Raw genomic sequence first — 20799 nt, 5'->3', positions numbered from 1 at the left:
CACATCCCAGCCACCCAGGGGAGTCTCGGGGTGGACATGGCAACCACAGTAGAAGTAACTTTGAATAATAAAGAAGTGACTTTAATTCCAACTGAAGTAAAAGGACCTTTGTGTAATGTGAATTCTCCAGTTGGAGGACTTTTATTGGGGAAATCTTTGACAGGAAGGCAAGGAGTAATTGTTTTACCTGGAGTAATTGATGCAGATTTTACTGGACACGTACAAGTTATGGCCTATGTGTTACAACCACCTGTTACTATTCCAAAAGGAAGTAAAATTGCTCAAATACTTCCCTATGACAGCCTTGTTGCGCATCGACAATCGTATGAGCAACTCAGACAACAAGGCCAGACATCTAAGATAAGAGGAGAAGATGGTTTTGGATCTACCAGACATGAGGTGTGTTTCACGTTAGATCTTAATCAAAGACCATATCAGAATATTCAATTGAAGAAAGGCAGTCAACAAATTAGTCTGGAACCTCTATTAGACTCCGGGGCAGATGTCACTATCATTAATCAACATATATGGACCCAGAATTGGGAACTGCAATCTCCAATCACGCAAGTGGTAGGAGTAGGAGGTGCAAAAGTCCCAAAACAGAGTAAAGACTTGATTAAATTGCAGTTTGAAGACGGCCAAGCTATTGTAGTTCGGCCATATGTAATGCAACTCCCACACACATTATCAGGGTTGATTGGACGGGATGTTTTGTCACAATTGGGACTAGTTATGACAACTGATCAGCATTTTGCGCCACGGCCACCGATCGGCAGCCACCCATACTGAAGATTACATGGTTAACAGAAAAGCCAATTTGGGTAGACCAGTGGCCGATAACAGAAGAATGGCTGTACATTGCTGAGGAATTGGTGCAGGAACAACTGAAAATAGGTCATATTCAACCTTCTACAAGTCCTTGGAATACTCCTATTTTTGTGATAGCAAAGAAAACTGGGAAATGGCGACTTTTACATGATTTACGGAAGGTTAATGATCAGATGTTAGCGATGTGAGCGTTGCAACCTGGTCTTCCAACTCCTACGATGATCCCTCAGAATTGGCAAATTGTCGTGCTAGACTTGAAAGACTGTTTCTTTACGATTCCTTTACATCCTGATGACATGCAAAGATTTGCATTCACTCTGCCATCAATAAACCGTGCTGCTCCAGTCAAACGGTATGAATGGGTTGTTTTACCACAAGGAATGAAGAACTCTCCTATGATGTGTCAGACTTTTGTAGATTGGGCACTTGTTTCAGTACGGCAGCATTGGCCTCACATCCTGATCTACCATTATATGGACGATATTTTATTGGCCACTGAACAAGGGATTTCAGATGATCAAATGAAATGGCTTGTTGACCACCTTCTATCATGTGGTTTGGTTGTGGCGCCTGAGAAGGTTCAGCGTTCAGCCCCATGGAAATATCTAGGCTGGCTCATCTCGTAAGCTCAAATCCGACCACAGAAGGTAACTCTTACTACACAAATAGCTAATCGGCATGATGCTCAAAGGCTTTTAGGAGATCTACAGTGGGTTCGTAATATAGTTGGCCTCACTAACGATGATTTGCAACCGTTCCGATCCTGGTTGCATGGCACCGAAGCCAACAGTCCTCGAATTTGTTCACCAGAACAGCGGGCTGCCCTAGAAGCTGTGTCCTGCAAGATTCAGACTGGCTGGTGTGGTCGCTGAATGGCAAATCATCCGTTATCCTTTTTGGTTTGTAATGTTCCCACTTCACCTTTTGCCCTTATTTTACAATGGCAAAAGAAAAAGGGGGAAAATACAGCGATCATTTTAGAGTGGTTGCTTTTGCCATTGCAACCCAGACATCGTATTTTAAGTCGTCCTGAAGCAGTGGCGGCCTTGGTGAGAAAAGGAAGAGACAGGATTGTTGAAATTGATGGGACTGAACCGGCAGATATCAGTATTCCAGTCAGTGGTGATGATTATGAGTGGCTCCTGAGACATTCAACAGCCATACAGGAAGCCTTGATGGGCGATACAGGTGTTGCACACAACAACCGGCCAAAAGGACCTCTCTGGAAGATGTTAGAACATTACCAGTGGATTGCGGATCTGTTATGCTCAAAAAGATCAGTTGAAGGGCCAACGGTGTTTACAGATGCAGGACGAAAGATGAAGAAGGCTGCATGTGTTTGGCAATCCGATAATCAGTGGCAGAAACACGTGATCACCGGTGAACCACGAGACAACCCTCAAACCTTAGAACTGAAAGCAGTGTGTTGGGCATTGGGAAGCTGGAACAACACACCTGTAAGCATAGTATCAGATTCATTGTACATAGTTGGTGTAGTACAGTGCTGTTATACATCACCAAACAGCGTGAGGGAACCAAACAACTACAGTTCCTGGTTTGAATGTTCTGTATAAAAATATGGCTTCAGGCGTATGGGAAGGACCTAATCCGGTGCTATTTATCGGTAGAGGTTATTTTTGTATCTCCACAGATAAAGGACCTATATGGGTCCCTAGCAAGTTTGTGCGACCTGTATGTCAAGATCAGAAGACAGAAGAGAAGACTCAGAGCGAGCAGACAGAATAAACTGTCTATGTTGTAAGGATGTAAACCGCGGGTATTATGCCAATGTATGCTATGTGGGGTAAAACGGTTCTGTAAGCCAAAGCTGAAATGTCAATGGTGTGAAGAGTGTATGTGTTTGATTAGTAACCGGGCATGAAGCAAGAGAAAACATACGACTAGTGTAATACCATGCTGATTGGAGACAGTATACATCATCAGAATCTGTGAAAGCACAGATTTGTGGGGTTGAATATTTTTTTAAAAAAATATATATATAATTTTGGAAATTGTAGAAACTGTAGGAGTAAACGTGTTTGAGCAGTGGACTTGGTTTACGGTCTTGATGAATTTTTTACCCATTGGCCAAAGTATTTTTGACATCTTGCCTAGGACAAAAATATGGGTGACATGGGCAAATGTCACTGGAGTAACAGACTTTTGTTTAAGTCTGCAACAGGCAGACAACCCCTTTAGAACTTGTTTAATTGGTATTCCCCTGCAAGAGAATGAAACAAATTTTGATGGTTTTTGGAATGTTAAAGCAGTGAATCTGACTTCCAATCAGAATGGTACATGTATGAGTCCAAATGGCAGCATCAAATGCTAAAAATATACAAAGGTTAGCGTGTTGGGGAGAGAAACAATTTAATCTTACATTGCAGATTTTAAGTTCATTATTGCTTGATGTAGATAGTGTTAGGCATGGTACGTTACAAAATAGAGATGCAGCAGATTTTTTGTTATTAGCACATGGACACGGTTGTGAGGATTTTGAAGGGAAGTGTATGAACCTTTCCGATCATTCCATATCGATGCACAAGAAGTTGTCACAACTGCAGGGAAACATGGAAGCATATTCTTGCTGATGATAATCCCTTTGAATGGTTGAGAGTACTGGGGATAACAGGGTGGGTAACGACGTTATTGATGGAAGTAATACGGTTTGTTATAATCATGTTGTAATGCTTTTAATTTTTGGCTGTTTATTTTCTTGTTTGAAGAAAGGTTTAACATCTATTGTGAAACAGACATGGGTTGTCCAAAAAGAAAAAGGGGGATAAGTAGAGGAATTTTTAAAGGACTGAGGACATATGTTACCATTGTCCGGGTTGGACAACCCAGGCCTGTTAGTTGAAGCTGCAGAGCAACTTTAAATTGTCCTTGAACCAAGCAGTGTGAGAAAGAAAACAAGCTATGCACAAACAAGTAGCCAGGTGCAGAGCAAGTCCTGGGAACCGCGAAATCAACACACTCTGATCAGCACACTCTGATCAGGTGCCTTCAGCATGCTCACCGATCAGCAACACGGACACCCGCGTGACCAGAAACTTTTATCCAATCACCTGTGTGTAGAGTCATGTGAGCGGTTGATTTAAGTTATAAATATGACCTGTTTGTTTAATAAAGTGAGCACGGCATGTAGCCATATTGGTGTGATTGTCATGACTTGGCCGACTCTCCATGGGGGACCCTCTTTGGTTCAGTCTCAGGAAGAGAAGGCTCTGGGGAGACCTCATAGAGGCCTTCCAGTACCTAAAGGGGGCCTACAAGAAAGCTGGTGAGGGACTTTTTACAAGGGCCTGTAGTGATAAGGCAAGAGGTAATGCTTTTAAACTGAAAGAGGGTAGATTTTGATTAGATATTATGAAGAAGTTCTGTCTTGTGAGGGTGGTGAGACACTGAAACAGGTTGCCCAGAGAAGCTGTGGATGCCCCCTCCCTGGCAGTGTTCAAGGCCAGGCTGGATGGGGATTTGAGTACCCTGGTCTAATGAAAGGTGTCCCTGCCCATGGAGGGAGGTTAGAACTAGATGATCTTTAAGGTCCCTTCCAACCCAAACCATTCTATGATTCTATGATGCAGGCTGCTTCATGCCCTACCGGGCTCCTCTGCTCTATCCTGCTTCTTCAAGGAAATGTCTGCCTGGAAAATTTGTGAAAAGCCAGCAGAAACCTGGATTTGGGTAAAGCTGTCTCTCCCCAAACCGTACCAGCCCTGCTGGTATTGCTAATGATTGCCTGTTGGCTCTGCAAACCATCACATCTGTACTCACAGTGTGCTCAGTCACCCGTAACTGCTTCATGGGAAGGAGGACAACAAACCACATGGGTGTGAGTATTTTTCTAGGTACAATGATAAAATTAGAAGGGCCAAGTGAAATGAAAGCTAAACAACTTATTTCAAGTACTTGCAAATGTCATGTAAAGAGCATCATTGGAGCTCTGCTATTATACTGTCCTTTTACTGTCAGCAGTTAGTGATTTCTCTGCTGGAGAGCAGCCTTGTTTCGTTTCATTCTAGCTTCCCCATCTCCATGTCTCTGTCCTTTACCTTGTATTTCTGCTGTATTAGCTTTTCATTGATCATCAAACAGCAAATTCACCAGACACAAAATAACCAATGACTGGAAATCATGGTCTTATGTTTCTTCATTTGTTCTTATATGTTCCATTTTCTTTATATTTGATGCGAGTGCCTGTTAACAACCCTTCCTCATTCTTCTGGTGCCCGAGAGTTGCCCAGAATTAGGTAGTTCTGTAGAGCTGACATTGATTTTTCATCAAGCTGTATTGCCTTCCTGGAAGTTCATTGCACATACTGGAATGCTGCAGGCAGCATAGGCAGTCCTGGGCATGGAGAACCTTTTCATAGCCAGCACCGGAAACTGCCAAGTGCTGAGGACAAACTATGCCTATCGTCTCTGGTGGAACCATGCCCCCAGTAAGCAGTGGCCTTGAGGCTTGGGGAGACATGCAGGAATAAAGGTCTCATCTAAGTCCAGTGAAAAATACTTGACTACCATAGTGGAGAGTCTGAGATGACTCAGAAGGAGTCTTAGCTTTTCATACCCTGAGAATTGCCCAGGTGCATAGTTCCCAGGTTTCACACAAAAGTTAGCACAGCTCAGTCAGTGGAGGGTTGTGATCTTGGGATTCATGCTTATTTGGGTATAGCATCAGCCAATATGGGGCAGGTTTTCAAGAAAAATGCTATTTATGTATCGAGGCTAGGTTATGGTTCCTTCTCTCACCTTTTCTTTACTGTGCTGGTTTATGTGTTTGATCGCAGCTTCTATGGGAACTACCTAAATTTGTGAAATTACAGATTTTTGTTAAAATGTTGGACCCTAAAAAGTAACATCTTCAGAAGTGCCTAAATCAGTCACATTTCTAGAAAGAACCTAGGTACTTAGAGTTTGGGGCCCGGGCCTTCAAAGAAACATCTGGGGGCTAAAACCAAAAGAGCTGGAAGCCTGGGAAAGAGCTCCTAGGAATGGAGTTCACAAACTCCACCTGCTACGCTGGTGTCGTGGTTTAACCCTGGCTGGCAACTAAGCACCTGTCCTGATTTCAGCTGGGATGGAGTTAACTTTCTTCTTAGTAGCTATTACAGTACTGTGTTTTGGCTATGATGTGAGAACAATGTTGATAGGACACTGATGTTTTTAGTTCTTGCTGGGTGATGTTTATACTAAGTCAAGAACTTTTCAGTTTCTTGGGCCCTGCCAGCGAGAAGGCTGGAGTGGCACAGGAAATTGGGAGGGGATGCGACCAGGACAGCTGACCCAAACTAGCCAAAGAGGTATTCCATGCCATATGACGTCATGCTGAGTATATAAACTGGGGGAAAAAAGAAGGGGGGGACAAATGGCATTATGGCGTTTGTCATCCTGAGTAACTGTTACGTGTGATGGAGCCCTTCTTTCCTGGGGATGGCTGAACACCTGCCTGCCCATTGGAAGTGGGGAATGAATTCTTTCCTTTGCTTTGCTTGCATGCGCAGCTTTTGCTTTACCTATTAAATTATTCTTATCTCAACCCTTGAGTTTTACATTCCTTTCTGATCCTACTTCCCATCCCTCTGGGTGGGGGGCAGTGAGCAAGCAGCTGGGTGGTGCTTGGTTGCCGGCTGGGGTTTAAGCCACAACAGTACCACATAGCCACTCAGTCACTCCCTCCCACAGTGGGATGGGGGAGACAATTGGAAGAGTAAAAGTGAGAAAACTCGTGGGTTGAGATAAAGACAGTTTAATAGGTAAAGCAAAAGCTGTGCATGCAAGCAAAACAAAGCAAAGAATTCATTCACTACTTCCCATGGGCAGGCAGGTGTTCGGCCTTCTCCAGGAAAGCAGGGCTCCATCACGCATAACAGTTACTTGGGAAGACAAATGCCATAACACCAAATGTCCCTCCCTTCCTTCTTCTTCCCCCAGTTTATATACTCGGCATGACGTTATATGGTATGGAATATCCCTTTGGCTAGTTCGGGTCAGCTGTCCTGGCTGTTTCCCCTCCCAATTTCCTGTGCCCCTCCAGCCTTCTTGCTGGCAAGGCCTAAGAAACTGAGAAGTCCTTGACAGTATAAACATTATCTGTCAACAACTAAAAACAAATGTGTGTTATGAACATTATTTTCACACCAAATCCAAAACACGTCACTGTACCAGCTACTAAGAAAATTAACTCTATCCCAGCTGAAAGCAGGACAGCCAGGAGGAAGCACTGAGCAGAAAATGGGCACTGAAAACTTCATTCCCCCATTCTGTTGAACCTGATGGTTGGTGTGCTGGATCTTATAGACCAGTATTACTTCAGGAGATTGGCACACAAACAGCTCCTTTGGATGATGGTGGAAGTAGCAGTTGTTCATAATACTTGTAAGGGTCAGAAAGCTTCAAACCCTGAAGTGACTCATGCGCATCTCCACCATCTTCTAGGAGCTTGTCCTAACACCCCAGGGCTGGGTAGACTTCCCATTACTCCTGCTAGCCCTTGCTTTTTGGCCACCAGGGACTCAGGATTCATAGCATCCAAGAAGGAGCTGAGCTACTGATTCATGCTTAAGAAATTTGGCTGGGGACGCAGGCATGGATGTTCCTACTGCACTTTGCTTTGGGAATGTTCACTCCAAGCCACTAAATAAGTGAAAGAAGGAGTCAAATAGGAAATCTTGTATTGTTCGGACCCACACATTGCAATAGCTATCAGTAAGAGTATAGAAATAGTCATAGGGAGACATATTGGAGAAAAAAGACAGTTAGCAAAAGTCCAGATTCATTGACCAAATGAGTAATCTGAGTTGGAGAAGAGCGTTAGTGCTTGTACCAAGCATTCAATAGAAAGCAGAGAGCACCAGTCCATTTAAAAGGCTCAGACAGGCCTTAACTGTGACAGAAAATGAAACCTGTAACCTTGTTTCTGAGTCAGGTGCCTTTTGTGAATTATACAGGCTCTTAAAGTATTGGCAGCTTGTCTCAGTGCTATGTATTTGTAGTCGGTGCTGGAGCTTCTGGTGTAGATGGGTGCAAGTTGTTTTATATTTAGAGTTGTAAATATCTGCCTCCATTAAACCCTGCTTTATCCCTCTGTGTCTGAATAGAAAAATTCACATGGCCTGCAAAAATACCAGCCTTTTATTCTGGAGACAAAAATAACCAATGCATTTACAAGTTCCAGTCCTGAGAAATTACTCTGATTTAAGGTTTTGATTTCGATCCTGTATCAGTCTCTTTGTTGCTCATGCCAGAGAGAGTTATTAGTCTGATCCTTTTCCTGCCAAGTTCAATGAGCATTTATTCACCTCTGCCATTGGCAGGAGCAGGGCTGGGCATGGTTTGTATGAGTATGTACTCTTCTCTGCAAGTTCCTCAGCCACACTCATCACCAGTCTCTAGGCATCTCTGCTGCTTATTTGTCCCTCAAAAAAGGTGGCCTTGGACATGTGTCCCCCTGCTTTTACCTGTGTGGAAAGGACAGAGGTGGCCCATCTTGCACTTACACACACTGGTAGGCACACCACTTTCCAAAGACAAGTGGGAAAAGTCACTTTTCTCTCCAAGGGGTATAAAATCTGCAAGAAAAAAAAAATATATCAGCACATTCCACACACTACAAGGGAAGCAGAAGCAAAACAAATTCATTATTCAGGTTCCCCGGCCAGCAGTTTGGTAACCCCCTATTATTCAGGCATGGCACAAAAATAGTTCCCAACATTTTCTCACACGCTGGAGAATGTTTTTAACCAGGCCCTTTCCTGCTTTACTGGGCCCATGCTCAGCTTTTCCCTACAAGCCTTGCCTGTCATTGCAGGATGAGATTGGGGTAGTTAGCTCAACTTTTGTGGCTAATTGCTAACTCAACCCAATTGATTTCCCACAAGAAACAAGGAAGGACTGAATCAGAAAACTGAATATCAGTTTATATGATAACCCATCATACATGGGTTCCTATCCCTACTGGAGGCAGGCACAACACTGCATACCTGCCGAAGGCTTAGCTTTTGGACCTGAATTCTAGTTGTGATCCTGTGGTGAGAAGTTGTTAAGAGAAATAGTCTCTCCTAAATGAGAAGCTAATTTAAATCCCCTCTTGCACTGAATACACAAAGAAAGCTCAATGTACTGTCCAAGTTTTAAGGTACATTTCATCAGTGAGTAGAACATGCTCTGAAAATTTAAGCAAACAATATCATATTTTAAAATATGTCTGCAAAATATTTCATTTTTTTTTTATAAAGAAAGCAAACTCCCAAGAATCAATGAGAGATAAAAGAGAAAGACACATGGGGGACATCACAGGTTGCCAGGAAAAGAAGCAGGGAGGCAGCAACATTTTCTGCTGTGGGGTGTGTTAGTCTGTTGAGTTGCCATTCAGGGAAATGGTGGTAACTCAGGCCCGGTGTCAAGCTAGGCTGGACTAACACTAAATGGTGGTGCTGCTTTGATGGAGGCACTTTTCTATCCCTACTGGGCCCCTCAGTAGGAGGAGAAAAAGTAAAAGGATAAATTCCCTTGCCCAGCATAAAGCACAGTCTTAGAGTTCATGAAGCAACCAGGTGCAGATAGAGGCAAGGTTTCTCCCTTGCTCTGCCCCAGCCGGTTCTCATCCAGAAGCTCCATGATCATCTTAGTATGGTGTTGTCAACAAGCTGCTGTGAGTCAGGGTATGTTAGCTTTAGCCCCTGGTGACCTTGGAGGCAATGGGACACAGCTCATCTGGCCTTTGCAGTATCCTGCTTGGGAGATGGAGAGCTCATGTCCTTTGCTATTAATTCTGCTATGCCTTTTGCTGCTATCAAATCTGGGTTTCTGCAGCTGTATGGTGGCCAGCCAGGCTGTTGCCCTAATTTTGCTTTTCCCCTTTGTATCCCATATGCAGAGAAGCAGAGGGAGTTGGCTCAGAAGGGCTCCCTGAAGAATGGCAACATGGGAAGCCCAGTTAATCAGCAGCCCAAGAAGAACAACATGATGGCACGAACAAGGTAAAGGACTAGAAAAGCACTCATCTGTGCTCTAAGCTGCAATTCCTAATGACCTTAGGATGGGCAAGGATGATGTTCATTGCTATTCACCTACTGCCAAACATGCTGCAAGAGCAGTGATGGCTCTTCCTGGAGCTGGCAGACCCAGATGGTCTGTGCTGTGTTACATCCTGTCCCCTGGGGAGATACGGGGACAGCTGGGCTCAGGACTGGTGACAGTGCAGCCTGAAGGAGGCAGAGGCAGCCCAGCCTAGTCAAAATCAGGGGTTTGATATGGCTGTCTTTCATGTTCTAGGTAGTCTCGCATAGCACATAATCCTGCCAGCAGGAGAGTGTATGATGCTGCTTCATGTAATGCAAACTGATTTAGAGCTTAGTTCTGCCTTGACTGCTTTTATCCCAGTAGTTCCCCTGTTCCTTTTTGATTATGACCCTTTCCCCATACTGATTGACTTAACAAAGGCTTATGAATAAATAACCCATCTCTGTGTGATTTGCTATACACCTCTGCACTTTGAACAGCATGGTCATACTTTGCTGGAGCTGCTTTGGCACATCTCTGTGTGACAGTATCAGACAGTGCTACAAACCACTGTAAAAAAAAATAAAATGTTCTTGGCTGAATACTTTCTTTTAGAGTATTTCTATTTTTTCCATGTAAGCTTCAGTACACCAGTGTATCACTTACCTGCATTCAGGAGGAAGGAACCCCCCTGAGTCCACAGGATTGTATGCTTTGCATGCTACTAGAAAGATGGCAGTTTTTAGTGGTGGACCTCACTTAGAATGACAGCAGAATCTGCATGAATGCTGGGTGTTTATTGATGAATGAGAAAGTTGCATGGATTAACATATATTAAGTAGAACAGGTGTAGGTCAGAGCCTCTCTGCATGCAACACATCTGACAGATGAGCTTTCTTATTCGCATTAATTTCCCCAAACCCACAATAGTCATAAATCATGCCAGGACTTTGTCAAGTTTTATTTGTAAGCCCCTGTGATGTTGTTGGAATATACTGCATTGCTCACTGCTCTGTGGTTGTTGAGACCATATAAAGGAGCCAGGCCCTTAGCGGCAGCAAGAAATTCAGCAGATACTCTCAGCATGTTTCTCCTTGTCTTCCAAATACAAACTGGAAAAACTTGGTTTATTTTGGCAATGGGCTGCACTCTAGCTTCCCAAGAGGAATGGTAGCAGATTTGCTGCTTTAGAAATGTAGAAACACTGAAGTTAGTGGGGGGAGATAGGGAGAGAAGATGGGATAAGTACAGGTGCCTACCTGTAAAATTAGTGACTTCTGCTTGGAGAGGCTGCTGTTTCCAAGCTGCTGATGGAAAGAAGAGTGATTTGGGTGGGGAAGGGTAGAGCAGTGACACCCATCAACAAAAGCTTTTGAACAGCCAGCTCAGTTTTATTCCATTTGTGGACAGCTGAGCACTGTTCAGAGGACATGTGGATGCCTCCACAGCCAAGCAAAGCCTGCTGCAAGTAGACTTGCTTTTCTTAGTTACTTTTCACACAGCTTTTAGAATCATCCCTTGAGATCTGCAAAACAGAGATTTGCGGCCATTGCTTTAATAGCAGATGTAGCCAAGTTCCTTTGTTCCCATATGGCTGGGAGGTGTTTGGCACAGGATCTCACTAGCCCATGTCTCTTCATCTCCCAGCTCCCTTGGCTTTCTGGGAACCAAGCAGCACCACAAAAGCACAGCCCTCAGAATGCTTTGGTCTGTCTTGTCACAGATAGGGCAACCCTGGGAAGGCAGAAATGCCACAAGCTTGTTCAAGCAGCTTCTCTTCATAAGATAATGGCTGCAGTACAATGGGAGATACTTCTGTGACATGCACTGCAAAACATCCAGGTTATGATAGCTCTTTAAGTCTGAACTGTTGATTTCCTCTGGTCTCTGCAGATGAGAATAAGCTAAAGCCATTTCCACTTTTTTAACAGTTCTGCTCTTCTCCTCATCAAATATGTTTTCCTTCATTCAGGCAAACCACATTGCCTCTCCTAGTCTCTACTCCACTTCCTCCTTCTTCCACAAGGCTTCTGTTCTGTATTATCTGTATGAATTTCTGACATCCAGCCTCTAGTACCAGGTTGCCTTTACTATTCAGTCTTCTGGGGCAAGTGCACAGCTAGCCTTAGAGGTGAAAGGATCTGAATCCATAACATGCTCAGTCTCCCTAAGAGCAAATAAAATGTGAACAAGGTTGGGGTGATGCTGGCATACTCACTATGAGCACAGGCAGAGCCTACACCACCATCCACACCACTTCCACACAGCCAGATATTGTAGCCCAATCTGAGGATAACCTAAACTCAGATTTTGTCATATTTCATGTTAAGTGAGCAAAAACACTGAGATGAGAAGCTCATACTAGGACACTTGCAGATGAAAGCAGCTATGACTACAATCTGGCTTTGTTCCAAGGACAGTGGGAAGCAAAAATAAGGACAATCAGGATGCAAGGGAAAGATTTAGATCAGGGGCAAAGACATTATCACAGTTTTTGTCTGTTGCAGAAAAATTGAAATTCTGTGTTATTAAGAAAAAAGACATTTCTCAAGAAAAAGATGTAGTGATTTTTTTAAAATCGATTAAATAGCACCACAAAGGGCTCTTCTCCTAGATCCCCTGATAGTGCTTTGTTCACTCATGATATAGTAACAACCATCAGCGAGTATATATGGAGCACTGACTTGAAAACGAGAGCAAGCATGGAAGTCAGTATTTATGATATGTGTGTGAGCAAGCTGCTGCTGCCAGATCACAGCTTCAGTTTTAGTTCCAGACATCCTGATTCTTGACTTCCTTCCTACATGCTTTAGGAGCATCATCTCAGTGCTATGGGAAGAGGTATTGAATTTTGCAAGTGGATCCCATTTTCTCCAGTTCCCTAATGCTGCAGGTTGGAAATTCTGCATCTGTTTTTAAATTAATGTCTTTAATCTTGTGTTTCAATGAACACAATAAGAAAATACAACTACTCATGAGCCTATACATCTGCTTTGTGATAACATTTGATATATTTTACTGTCCCTGCACCTGCAGGCCTTTGTACTGCTAAAATTGTAAGGGTTTCCTGAAATTTTCTGAGCAGAAGCAGAAGAACGTTGCAGGTGGTTAGAGTGCAGTTGATGCATGGATGAGATGGATTATCGTCTTTCACAGAATCACAGAATGGTCAGGGTTGGAAGGGACCTCTGGAGTTCATCTAATGCAACCCCCTGCTAAAGCAGGTTCACCTAGAGCAGGTTGCACAGAATCATGTTCAGGCGGGTTTTGAATGTGTCCAGAGAAGGAGACTCCATGACCTCTCTGGGCAGCCTGTTCCAGTGGTCTGTCACCCTCAAGGTAAAGAAGTTCTTCCTCATATTCAGATGGAACTTTCTGTGGTTCACTTTGTGCCTGTTGACCCTTGTCCTGTCACTGGGCACCACTGAAAAGAGTCTGGCCCCATCCTCTTGACACTAGCCCTTAAGATATTTCTATGCATTGATAAGATCCCCTCTCAGACTTTTCTTCTCAAGGCTAAACAGGCCCAGCTCTCTCAGCCTTTCCTCATAAGGGAGATGCTTCAGTCCCCTAATCCTCTTTGTAGCCCTCCACTGGACCCCCTCCAGTAGTTCCCTGTCTCTCTTGAAGTGGGGAGCCCAGAACTGGACACAGCGCTCCAGATGTGGCCTCACCAGGGCAGAATAGAGGGAGAGGATAACCTCCTTTGTCCTACTGGCCATGCCTCTCCTAATGCACCCCAGGATTCCATTGGCCTTCATGGCCACAAGGGCACACTGCTGGCTCATGGTCAGTTTGCTGTCTTTAGATTTATATTTTCTAAACTCTTAGTGAAGCATCATTCTTCATCATTGTGTGTTGTTAAAGACCAGTTCTTCATTTGGGAGAAAACCTGAGGTAACCCATTGAATGAGGAGATTTTCATCACTCTTACTGTTCCCACCTGCTGAATGTAGAATCTTCTTCCATTTGCTTGGTTTGGTTGATCTTATTTTAAATATGAACCAAAGTCTTTGTGCAGTTTTGTGAATGAAAGAACTCTGTTGTGAACTGGATACCATTGAATTAATGTATTTTCCTTATCCTGGAATCTCTGAAGCCTGTATTCCATTACACAAACTCTCTCAGGCAATTAAAGGTGCAAAGTCATTGTCAGCCTTTGTAATACTTCTGATGAAGTGAAAGTCATTATAAAATAATGGGATTTTTAAAGTGCTAGTCTGACTGGGCTCTTACGCTGCACCTACCAGCTCATATTTCTCATATTACTAAATTTAGGAGTGAGACATCAAAAGTGCTGTGTTGTGGGGGCTGGGTAGGTACTCATGCAGAAAGACCAAATATATAGTAGGAATAGTAGGAGCACCAAGCCTCTGCCTTCCCCTAGCCTCCTTCTCCCATTTACTTATTGCTAGTGTTATGTACTCATTGCTAGGGAAAAAAAAGCAACACAAAAATGAGCAATCTTATGGAACAAGCAGTGCTAGCTGAACAGGGTCACCAGAATGAAATGTGGAGTGTCCCAACTGTTTTTTCTTCCAGGGAGGAGTGTGTACCCAAGGCATGTCCAGCGTTCATCCCTGTGAAACTGCTCTGGACAACCCAGAGACACAGCCCACTTCCTCTGAATTGCACCCATTTAAATGTCTTCACCAATAAGGGAGGACTTACAAGGAAGCGAAATGAGGAAAGCCTGTCATATGGCTTTGCTCTAGATTATGTGTGATGCTGAGCTTTACTGTGCAGTTAATGGACAACATTTAATTATTTCAGGCTCGTCGTTCCCAATAAGGGCTATTCATCATTAGATCAGAGTCCAGATGAAAAACCACTGGTAGCCCTGGATACGGACAGGTATGCAGTGTTAATAAGATGATACATATTATGATGCAAGCAAGTTTTCATGCCAGAGTGCAACACTGAAGCTAATTCCTCTGAAACTGCTCTTGCAGGCCACTAGCACTCTTCCTTGCTGTGCCCTTTGGCATATGCCATAATGAGTCTGTGTGTGTAAACAAGTAGGAAGAGACATGCTTAAAGAGCACTTTGATGGAAAGGTCTGAGGGTCACAGATGAAAGTTGCTCTCCAGACTCCCTTGATGTAACTTCTCTGTGCTTTAAGTACAGCTTCACAGCACAAGAAAGATAGGGCTAACCAGGGAATACAGGTCTCTAACTGTTGTTTCCTTTTTTGCTGTATCTTGTCCTTCCCTGCAGTGATGATGACTTTGACATGTCCAGATATTCCTCCTCGGGATACTCATCAGCTGAGGTGAGTTATACTCTTTCCTGCCATCCTTGCCATAAATGCTAATAGTAGAGCAGCCAGAAATTACTTAGAGTGACCTTGTGCTGCCAGAAACATCCCCACAAGGAATTTACCAGTGGTGTAGACTCTGTGAGCCTGGAAGGGGGCATGGCAGAAACTGTGTCATGTTTTTTTCTTCCCTGATGATCCAGTTGGCTCCCTCCCCACACTTCCATGGCACAGACACAGATCTGCCCATTGTCTGTTTTCACAGATACCTTTGGCTTCACTCAAGCTTTTCCCAGTTCTGCTCAGTCTTGCAGTGTTGGCCCATGTGGTGCAAAAGCATCAACTTGTCTGTCATGGCAGACAAGCAACCATCTACTTTCCAAGGACACAAATAAAGGATCTGAGGATGTGCTGTGGTTTCCAGTTCTTGTGGGGATCAGGGTCACCCAGTGCGTGTTTACTTGGAGCACCAGAAATTCCAGGGAGGACTTTCAGATATGAACTCTTGCCCTTTTGAAGAGAAAAGGCAGGGAAGTTCAGGCTTGTTAATCACTCTGCATTGTTTCTGAATATATTCCAAAGATCTCTTGTGAATTAGTTGTTCAGACTCTTGCTACTGCTTCTGTGGGATCTGATTTTACATCCAGGGTGCTGAGCAGCCATTCTGCACACAAGCCACTGTGAACTCTTCCCCCTTGTATTCCTTCCTTGGGCAAAAAACCTCTGAAACTCAGAGAAATGGCCAAGAGCAGGGACCAGATCAAATGATCTGGGCCATCTCTGGGCCCTAATGAAGTGTTCACCCAGATATGGCTAGACAGCACTTGAATTCAAGATTACAAAAAGCCAAGAGGCTTTGCCACCTTTCAACTGCTATGGTGTTCCAGGCTGAGAGGAGGGGCTGCCCAGCTGCCAGTCAGTTTATTATCATTATTATTACATTACTTTAAATGACTAATCATCTTCATAAAAATATTATTCCAGAATAAAATTGTGTATCAACTTGCTACTCTGGAATATCTCACTCTAGATATTCCTATTCTGGAAGAAGTTAGAACAACAGAAGGCAGCCCTCACTTGTGGTCAAAAACTGAGACTCTTTCATTGATGGAGCAGCTGCTAATGACAGAGAAATATTTTCCAGAATAAGGGACCTCCTTCCTCTTCTGACCATCAGAAGGAAGAAGTCTCAAGTGTTTGACTGTTTGTCTCTTTGTCTGTAGCAGATCAACCAAGACTTGAACATCCAGCTGCTAAAGGATGGGTACCGGTTAGATGAGATCCCAGATGACGAGGACCTCGACCTAATCCCCCCTAAATCGGTCAACCCTACCTGCATGTGTTGCCAAGCCACCTCCTCCACTGCCTGTCACATCCAGTAGTGAGGCCAGCAGGCTGTGATCAGTGCTTTCCACTATAACTGTAAAACTTAACAGCCATTGCTTCCTCCTATGGTAGGACGTGCACCTCTTTGTGTTCATGGAGCCAGGAGAAGCCAAAAAGTTCATTTTATGATTGGTTAATAAGTTATTTTAAACTATGGTTAAACAAAAAAGAAGTTGCTCATAGTGCCAGACAGTGCCTGGCAGAACTGACTGGTCTGGAGAGCAAACGCGGGAGGGTCCAGAGATGTCTCCTTGGTCTGTGTCGGCACTGGAGATGTTTTTTTTGTAAGGTGTATGTTCCAGAATGGGAAGGGTTAGATGGGGCTGCAGTTACTTCTGTCCACCGAAACCAATCCATCTATAAGATCAGGAGTGAGTCTGAGGTGTCAGAGGGTTTTACCTGTGGGAGGAGGTCAGTTCTTAATTCATTCATTAAACCTAATTCATTTGCAGAACCAAAATTATCCCATAACCAGGGCACAGGAATGGGAATGGAGCAGGGCATCTTTCTTATGGCAAGGCTAGCCAGAACTAGCATGACGCAATTCATTCACTTGTGAAGAGGATAAATAAGTGGCATTTCACTGTGAGTCAGTACTAGCTAAAGCTGTTGTGTCATATATCCAATGAAATCTATCCTTAGTTCCACATTAAATGATCACCAAACACATCAGATTCAATCTGCAATCCATCCATGCTCTTCAGGGATTCAGTCCTTGCCTAAGAATACCATACTTCTGAGTTCAGTCCAGTCACGTATACTGACTTCAGCCTATACTTCATTCATGTGAGACCCATCTGCTTCCAAAAATCTTAAAATCTGTTCAGCTAAGAAAAAATGAGTCCTGCAAAAGACATGACTAGAACTGTGCAGTCTGAAGGTCAGTGCCAGAAAAGCTAGTTGCAGAAAACACATTTTTACAGAGCTTGGCTTTTAATATTCTCTTAACACTGCAGCTCTTGGTGCCTGTGGGAGAGATTTGTTAATGCTGAAGGCATCTCTGTGATGGTGTCAGACTTTAGGGGGAGGTTCAGCAACAGCAGGATTATGAACAGCTTCAGCTGAAAAAAACCCATGAGAGGAAACTACTGTTTATCCCATCTTTGCCCACTTGTGAACCAGGCTTGGTCTGTGTTAGAGATGTCCCACATCAGGAGCAATTGTGTTTATTTGGTGCTGGAATAGTTAGGAAACCTAGCATTACATTAGGTGGCTGGATTGAATTGCCAGTTCACCAGCAGATTGCTTTGAATGCAAAATTATTTCTGGAATTAGGAAACATGTCCTCTCCCTGGCCAATCTTACACTACTGGCTCCAGCATACACAGGACTCGAGTGATGGATAGGCTGGCATTTTTCTCAGAGATGAAATGTTTTGCCACAGGCACGACTGTGTGTTTTCCTGCTCTGCTAGGAGGAAGGACCACCTGCCTTGCATCAGCACTTGCTTTAGAGCCTGGGGAAAGGAGAAAGCGAGGGCAATTCTGAGCTTCCCATCAGAATTCCTCTGTCACAAGACAGAGCCTGAGCACTAACCCGAAGGACAGATCCCCCATCTGAAATCTTCATGTAGTGAGTTGAGTCTTTAAAAAGTCCTCTCCATGATTAGGACACTTACTTAATTGTGGGGTTTCACTCTGTGCAGTGCAAGGCATGGTGTCATCCACAGCATGAGCAAAAGAGCAGGCACACAGGACTCCTGGGCTTTATTATTCACTAGCTGGCTGTGGGCAGCCATTAAAGCTGTGTTTTCCCCCCCTCCCTAAAACAGGGCACTGCCACCCTGGGCTCCAGGCCACAGAAAAAGGACTGAGTGGTGCTGTTTACTGAGCATCCCTGCCTCCTTGTGCAGAAGTGCTGGTTAACTTGCCAGCTCCTCTAGGAAGAGAGTATTTCTCAATTTAATTCTGCTCCCCTTCTCATTGCCTAGTAATGCTGAGAGGGAATATTTCCAAAATGTTTCTAAAGAAGCACAAAGCATCAGGTCCCCAAGTCTTTGCTCCTTCCTTTGTGTGTCTGCTTTCCTCTCCATTGCTGGCTCAGATGTGAGGTTAGCAACTTGTCTGGAGTGAGAGGAAGAGCTCTAACAACACTGTGTAGGGAGAAAAGATAAAAGGGAAAAAGCATTCCTTAAGGAGACTTTTTTTAAAAAAAATATGGAGAATGTAGTCAAAACCTAACAGAAACCCCATGGTCAAGCCAAATCCTATAGGACGTGGCTGAGTCTTTTTAAATATTCACTCTTCTAAAGCAGTTCAGCATTGGTACCATGCAACATCTTCATTGCATTTATCCTCCTGGGTCAGTCTTTGTGCCTTCCAGCTGGCCTGCACACACTCAGCCTTTCCCACAGCCCTTGCTCAGGAGCTCGGAGCATTTCGGTATGCCTGTTAGAGCAACAAGGCATCTGTTTACATGGGTCAGCCTTGGGAAACTGCAGGTCCCACAGGTCTAAGTCATGCTGCTATCATGTTCAAAGACAAAATGAAGCTTGCTGAGATGGTATCTCCCAGGGCTAACACCTTCCCTCTGAAGGATAGACCTTCCCTGATAACCACTGCCCCATGGCATCATAGCCAAGTCCTTTTATTGCCCCTATTGCTGTTTTTTACCTGCCATGTGCCCTGAGGTATTCCCCAACCCTGCAACCCTGCAACTGCCCTCAGCCCTTTGCATTGTGTTGTAGCGTATGAAGGCCCAGACTCAGGTTGTGGTGCAACCAGAGACACTTTATTGTACAGAGAAGCCAATATTTATATCTCTGAGCCCGGATACAAATTCCATCTGTATGTACCACCAGGCTCAGGGCAGAAACCATTCATGCAGTTACATAGCTATATATCACTACAAGCATGCAAACACCTCTTTGCTACTAGATAACCATGTTTATTTTTCTTACTTCCCTTCACAATACCCAGCTGTTCTCTCATCTCCTGCCAGATCAGACATTCTCCATCCTCCTCTCATGCATCTCTCTTCAGACATTCTCTGTCCTTCTCTCCCACATTGCGTGATGTGTATCTGCCTCCAGCACAACCCTTTAGGGTCCCTGGGAGGGAGGGAAATTAATTTAAATGTTAACTACACTCAGTGCTTCCTCCAAATACAGACAGAAGCTCAAGCCAAGTGTTTTTCACTGCACACAGGAGTTGTTGGTTGCACAAATAGCTGTTTTGGCATGACAGTACAGGCCAATGCCATGAAATGGCAATATTTTGGGTTCTCCTCTCTATTCTTTGTGTTCATATATTTTATTAGGGGGATAAAGTAGGGGAATAAAGGGTGGGGAAAAGTAGTTACCTGTGTAGGGTCATTATCAGGAAGGCTGAATGGATTAAAGCAATGCACATGTGGCTATCAGAAAATTGAACACTAACTCTTCTGCACCACAGTCCCTTAAGCAGGTTATGGCCATGGGGCATGTTTGTTGGCTTGTTATTGAATATGATGGATAGCCTGGCGGTATGTATTTACTGCAGATTGGGCTGGCTCTCCCTATCTGGTCTCATGTTCAGACCTTTGCTTCAGCCAGGTTTTCCTTGTGCCCTCATTGGAGATTATGCTGTGGTGACTTCCCAGGAAGATGTATAGCTATGTGGCCATTCTGGCACTGCTCTCCTTAAACCAGTCTCTGCTGCCATGGCCCAGAGAAGGCAAAAGCAAAGAGCATGGACCCTGACTCTCTGTCACAGCATTATAAAGCCCTAAAATCTGCAGAGACACTGGACACTCTCCTATACTGCAGATTGCTTGCAATAAAGCAAATTGTTCCTTGTTCCAGTCTTTGCATCAAACCAGATGATCTTCTCAGGCCCCATTTTCAGTCCTAAGTCATACAGAATACCAAACAGAGGAATGCCATGGAGTATGAAAGGCTGCACCACTGTCCATCTAAATTACCATACAAATAGGATAGCTTATATTTATGCTGGTGCCTCCACAAAGGAATTTGCATTTGATGCCTCCTAAAGCCAGACTGGCTTTTTGTTAGGATTTTATGTCATTTAGTCACCAAATTACCTGACTTTAAGCAAATTCTTTCCTTTTATCAGATGTTAATTTTTCCCTTTAATGTGAGCTGACTTTGGACTCCAGGGTCTTAGCACTCAACTCAGTCTCTACAGTCAGTCTGCAAACACCCTATTTCCAGAGATCTGTGTGAGGGGGACTATCAATACTCTCCTAGTGTTGAGGAAGGTCTCTAGATAGGATGGTCTAGTCTGCTTTTCTGGTGGTTGTTTGGTTCTTTTATTCTGGTTCTTTGGCTGAAAGAAGGCTGATGTCCAGGCAACCATCCCAAAGGATCATTTGATGCCTTATCA

The 20799-nt window shown here is 44.0% G+C and overlaps 1 protein-coding gene across 10 annotated transcripts in view; it reads left to right on the top strand.

Annotated features, from left to right (window-relative positions):
• The window catches only part of LOC121080507 (protein FAM219A-like), a 198874-nt gene extending 179607 nt beyond the window's left edge, over positions 1–19267 (top strand). For 6 of the 10 annotated variants that reach the window (XM_040578564.1, XM_040578568.1, XM_040578562.1 and 3 more), the window contains exons 3-6: positions 9710–9812; positions 14608–14688; positions 15052–15106; positions 15357–16308. In XM_040578564.1, the coding sequence (XP_040434498.1) occupies positions 9710–9812; positions 14608–14688; positions 15052–15106; positions 15357–15608 (491 nt within the window). In that variant the 3' untranslated portion in view covers positions 15609–16308. The other 4 variants (XM_040578565.1, XM_040578558.1, XM_040578559.1 and 1 more) reach the window with 3 other exon arrangements.
• The last annotated feature ends 1532 nt before the right edge of the window (positions 19268–20799 follow it).

Source organism: Falco naumanni, chromosome W (genome assembly GCF_017639655.2).
Source record: "Falco naumanni isolate bFalNau1 chromosome W, bFalNau1.pat, whole genome shotgun sequence".
NCBI lineage: Eukaryota > Metazoa > Chordata > Aves > Falconiformes > Falconidae > Falco > Falco naumanni.
The sequence above is the reverse complement of the archived record's forward strand: the minus strand, read 5'-3'. Positions and strand labels throughout refer to the sequence as shown.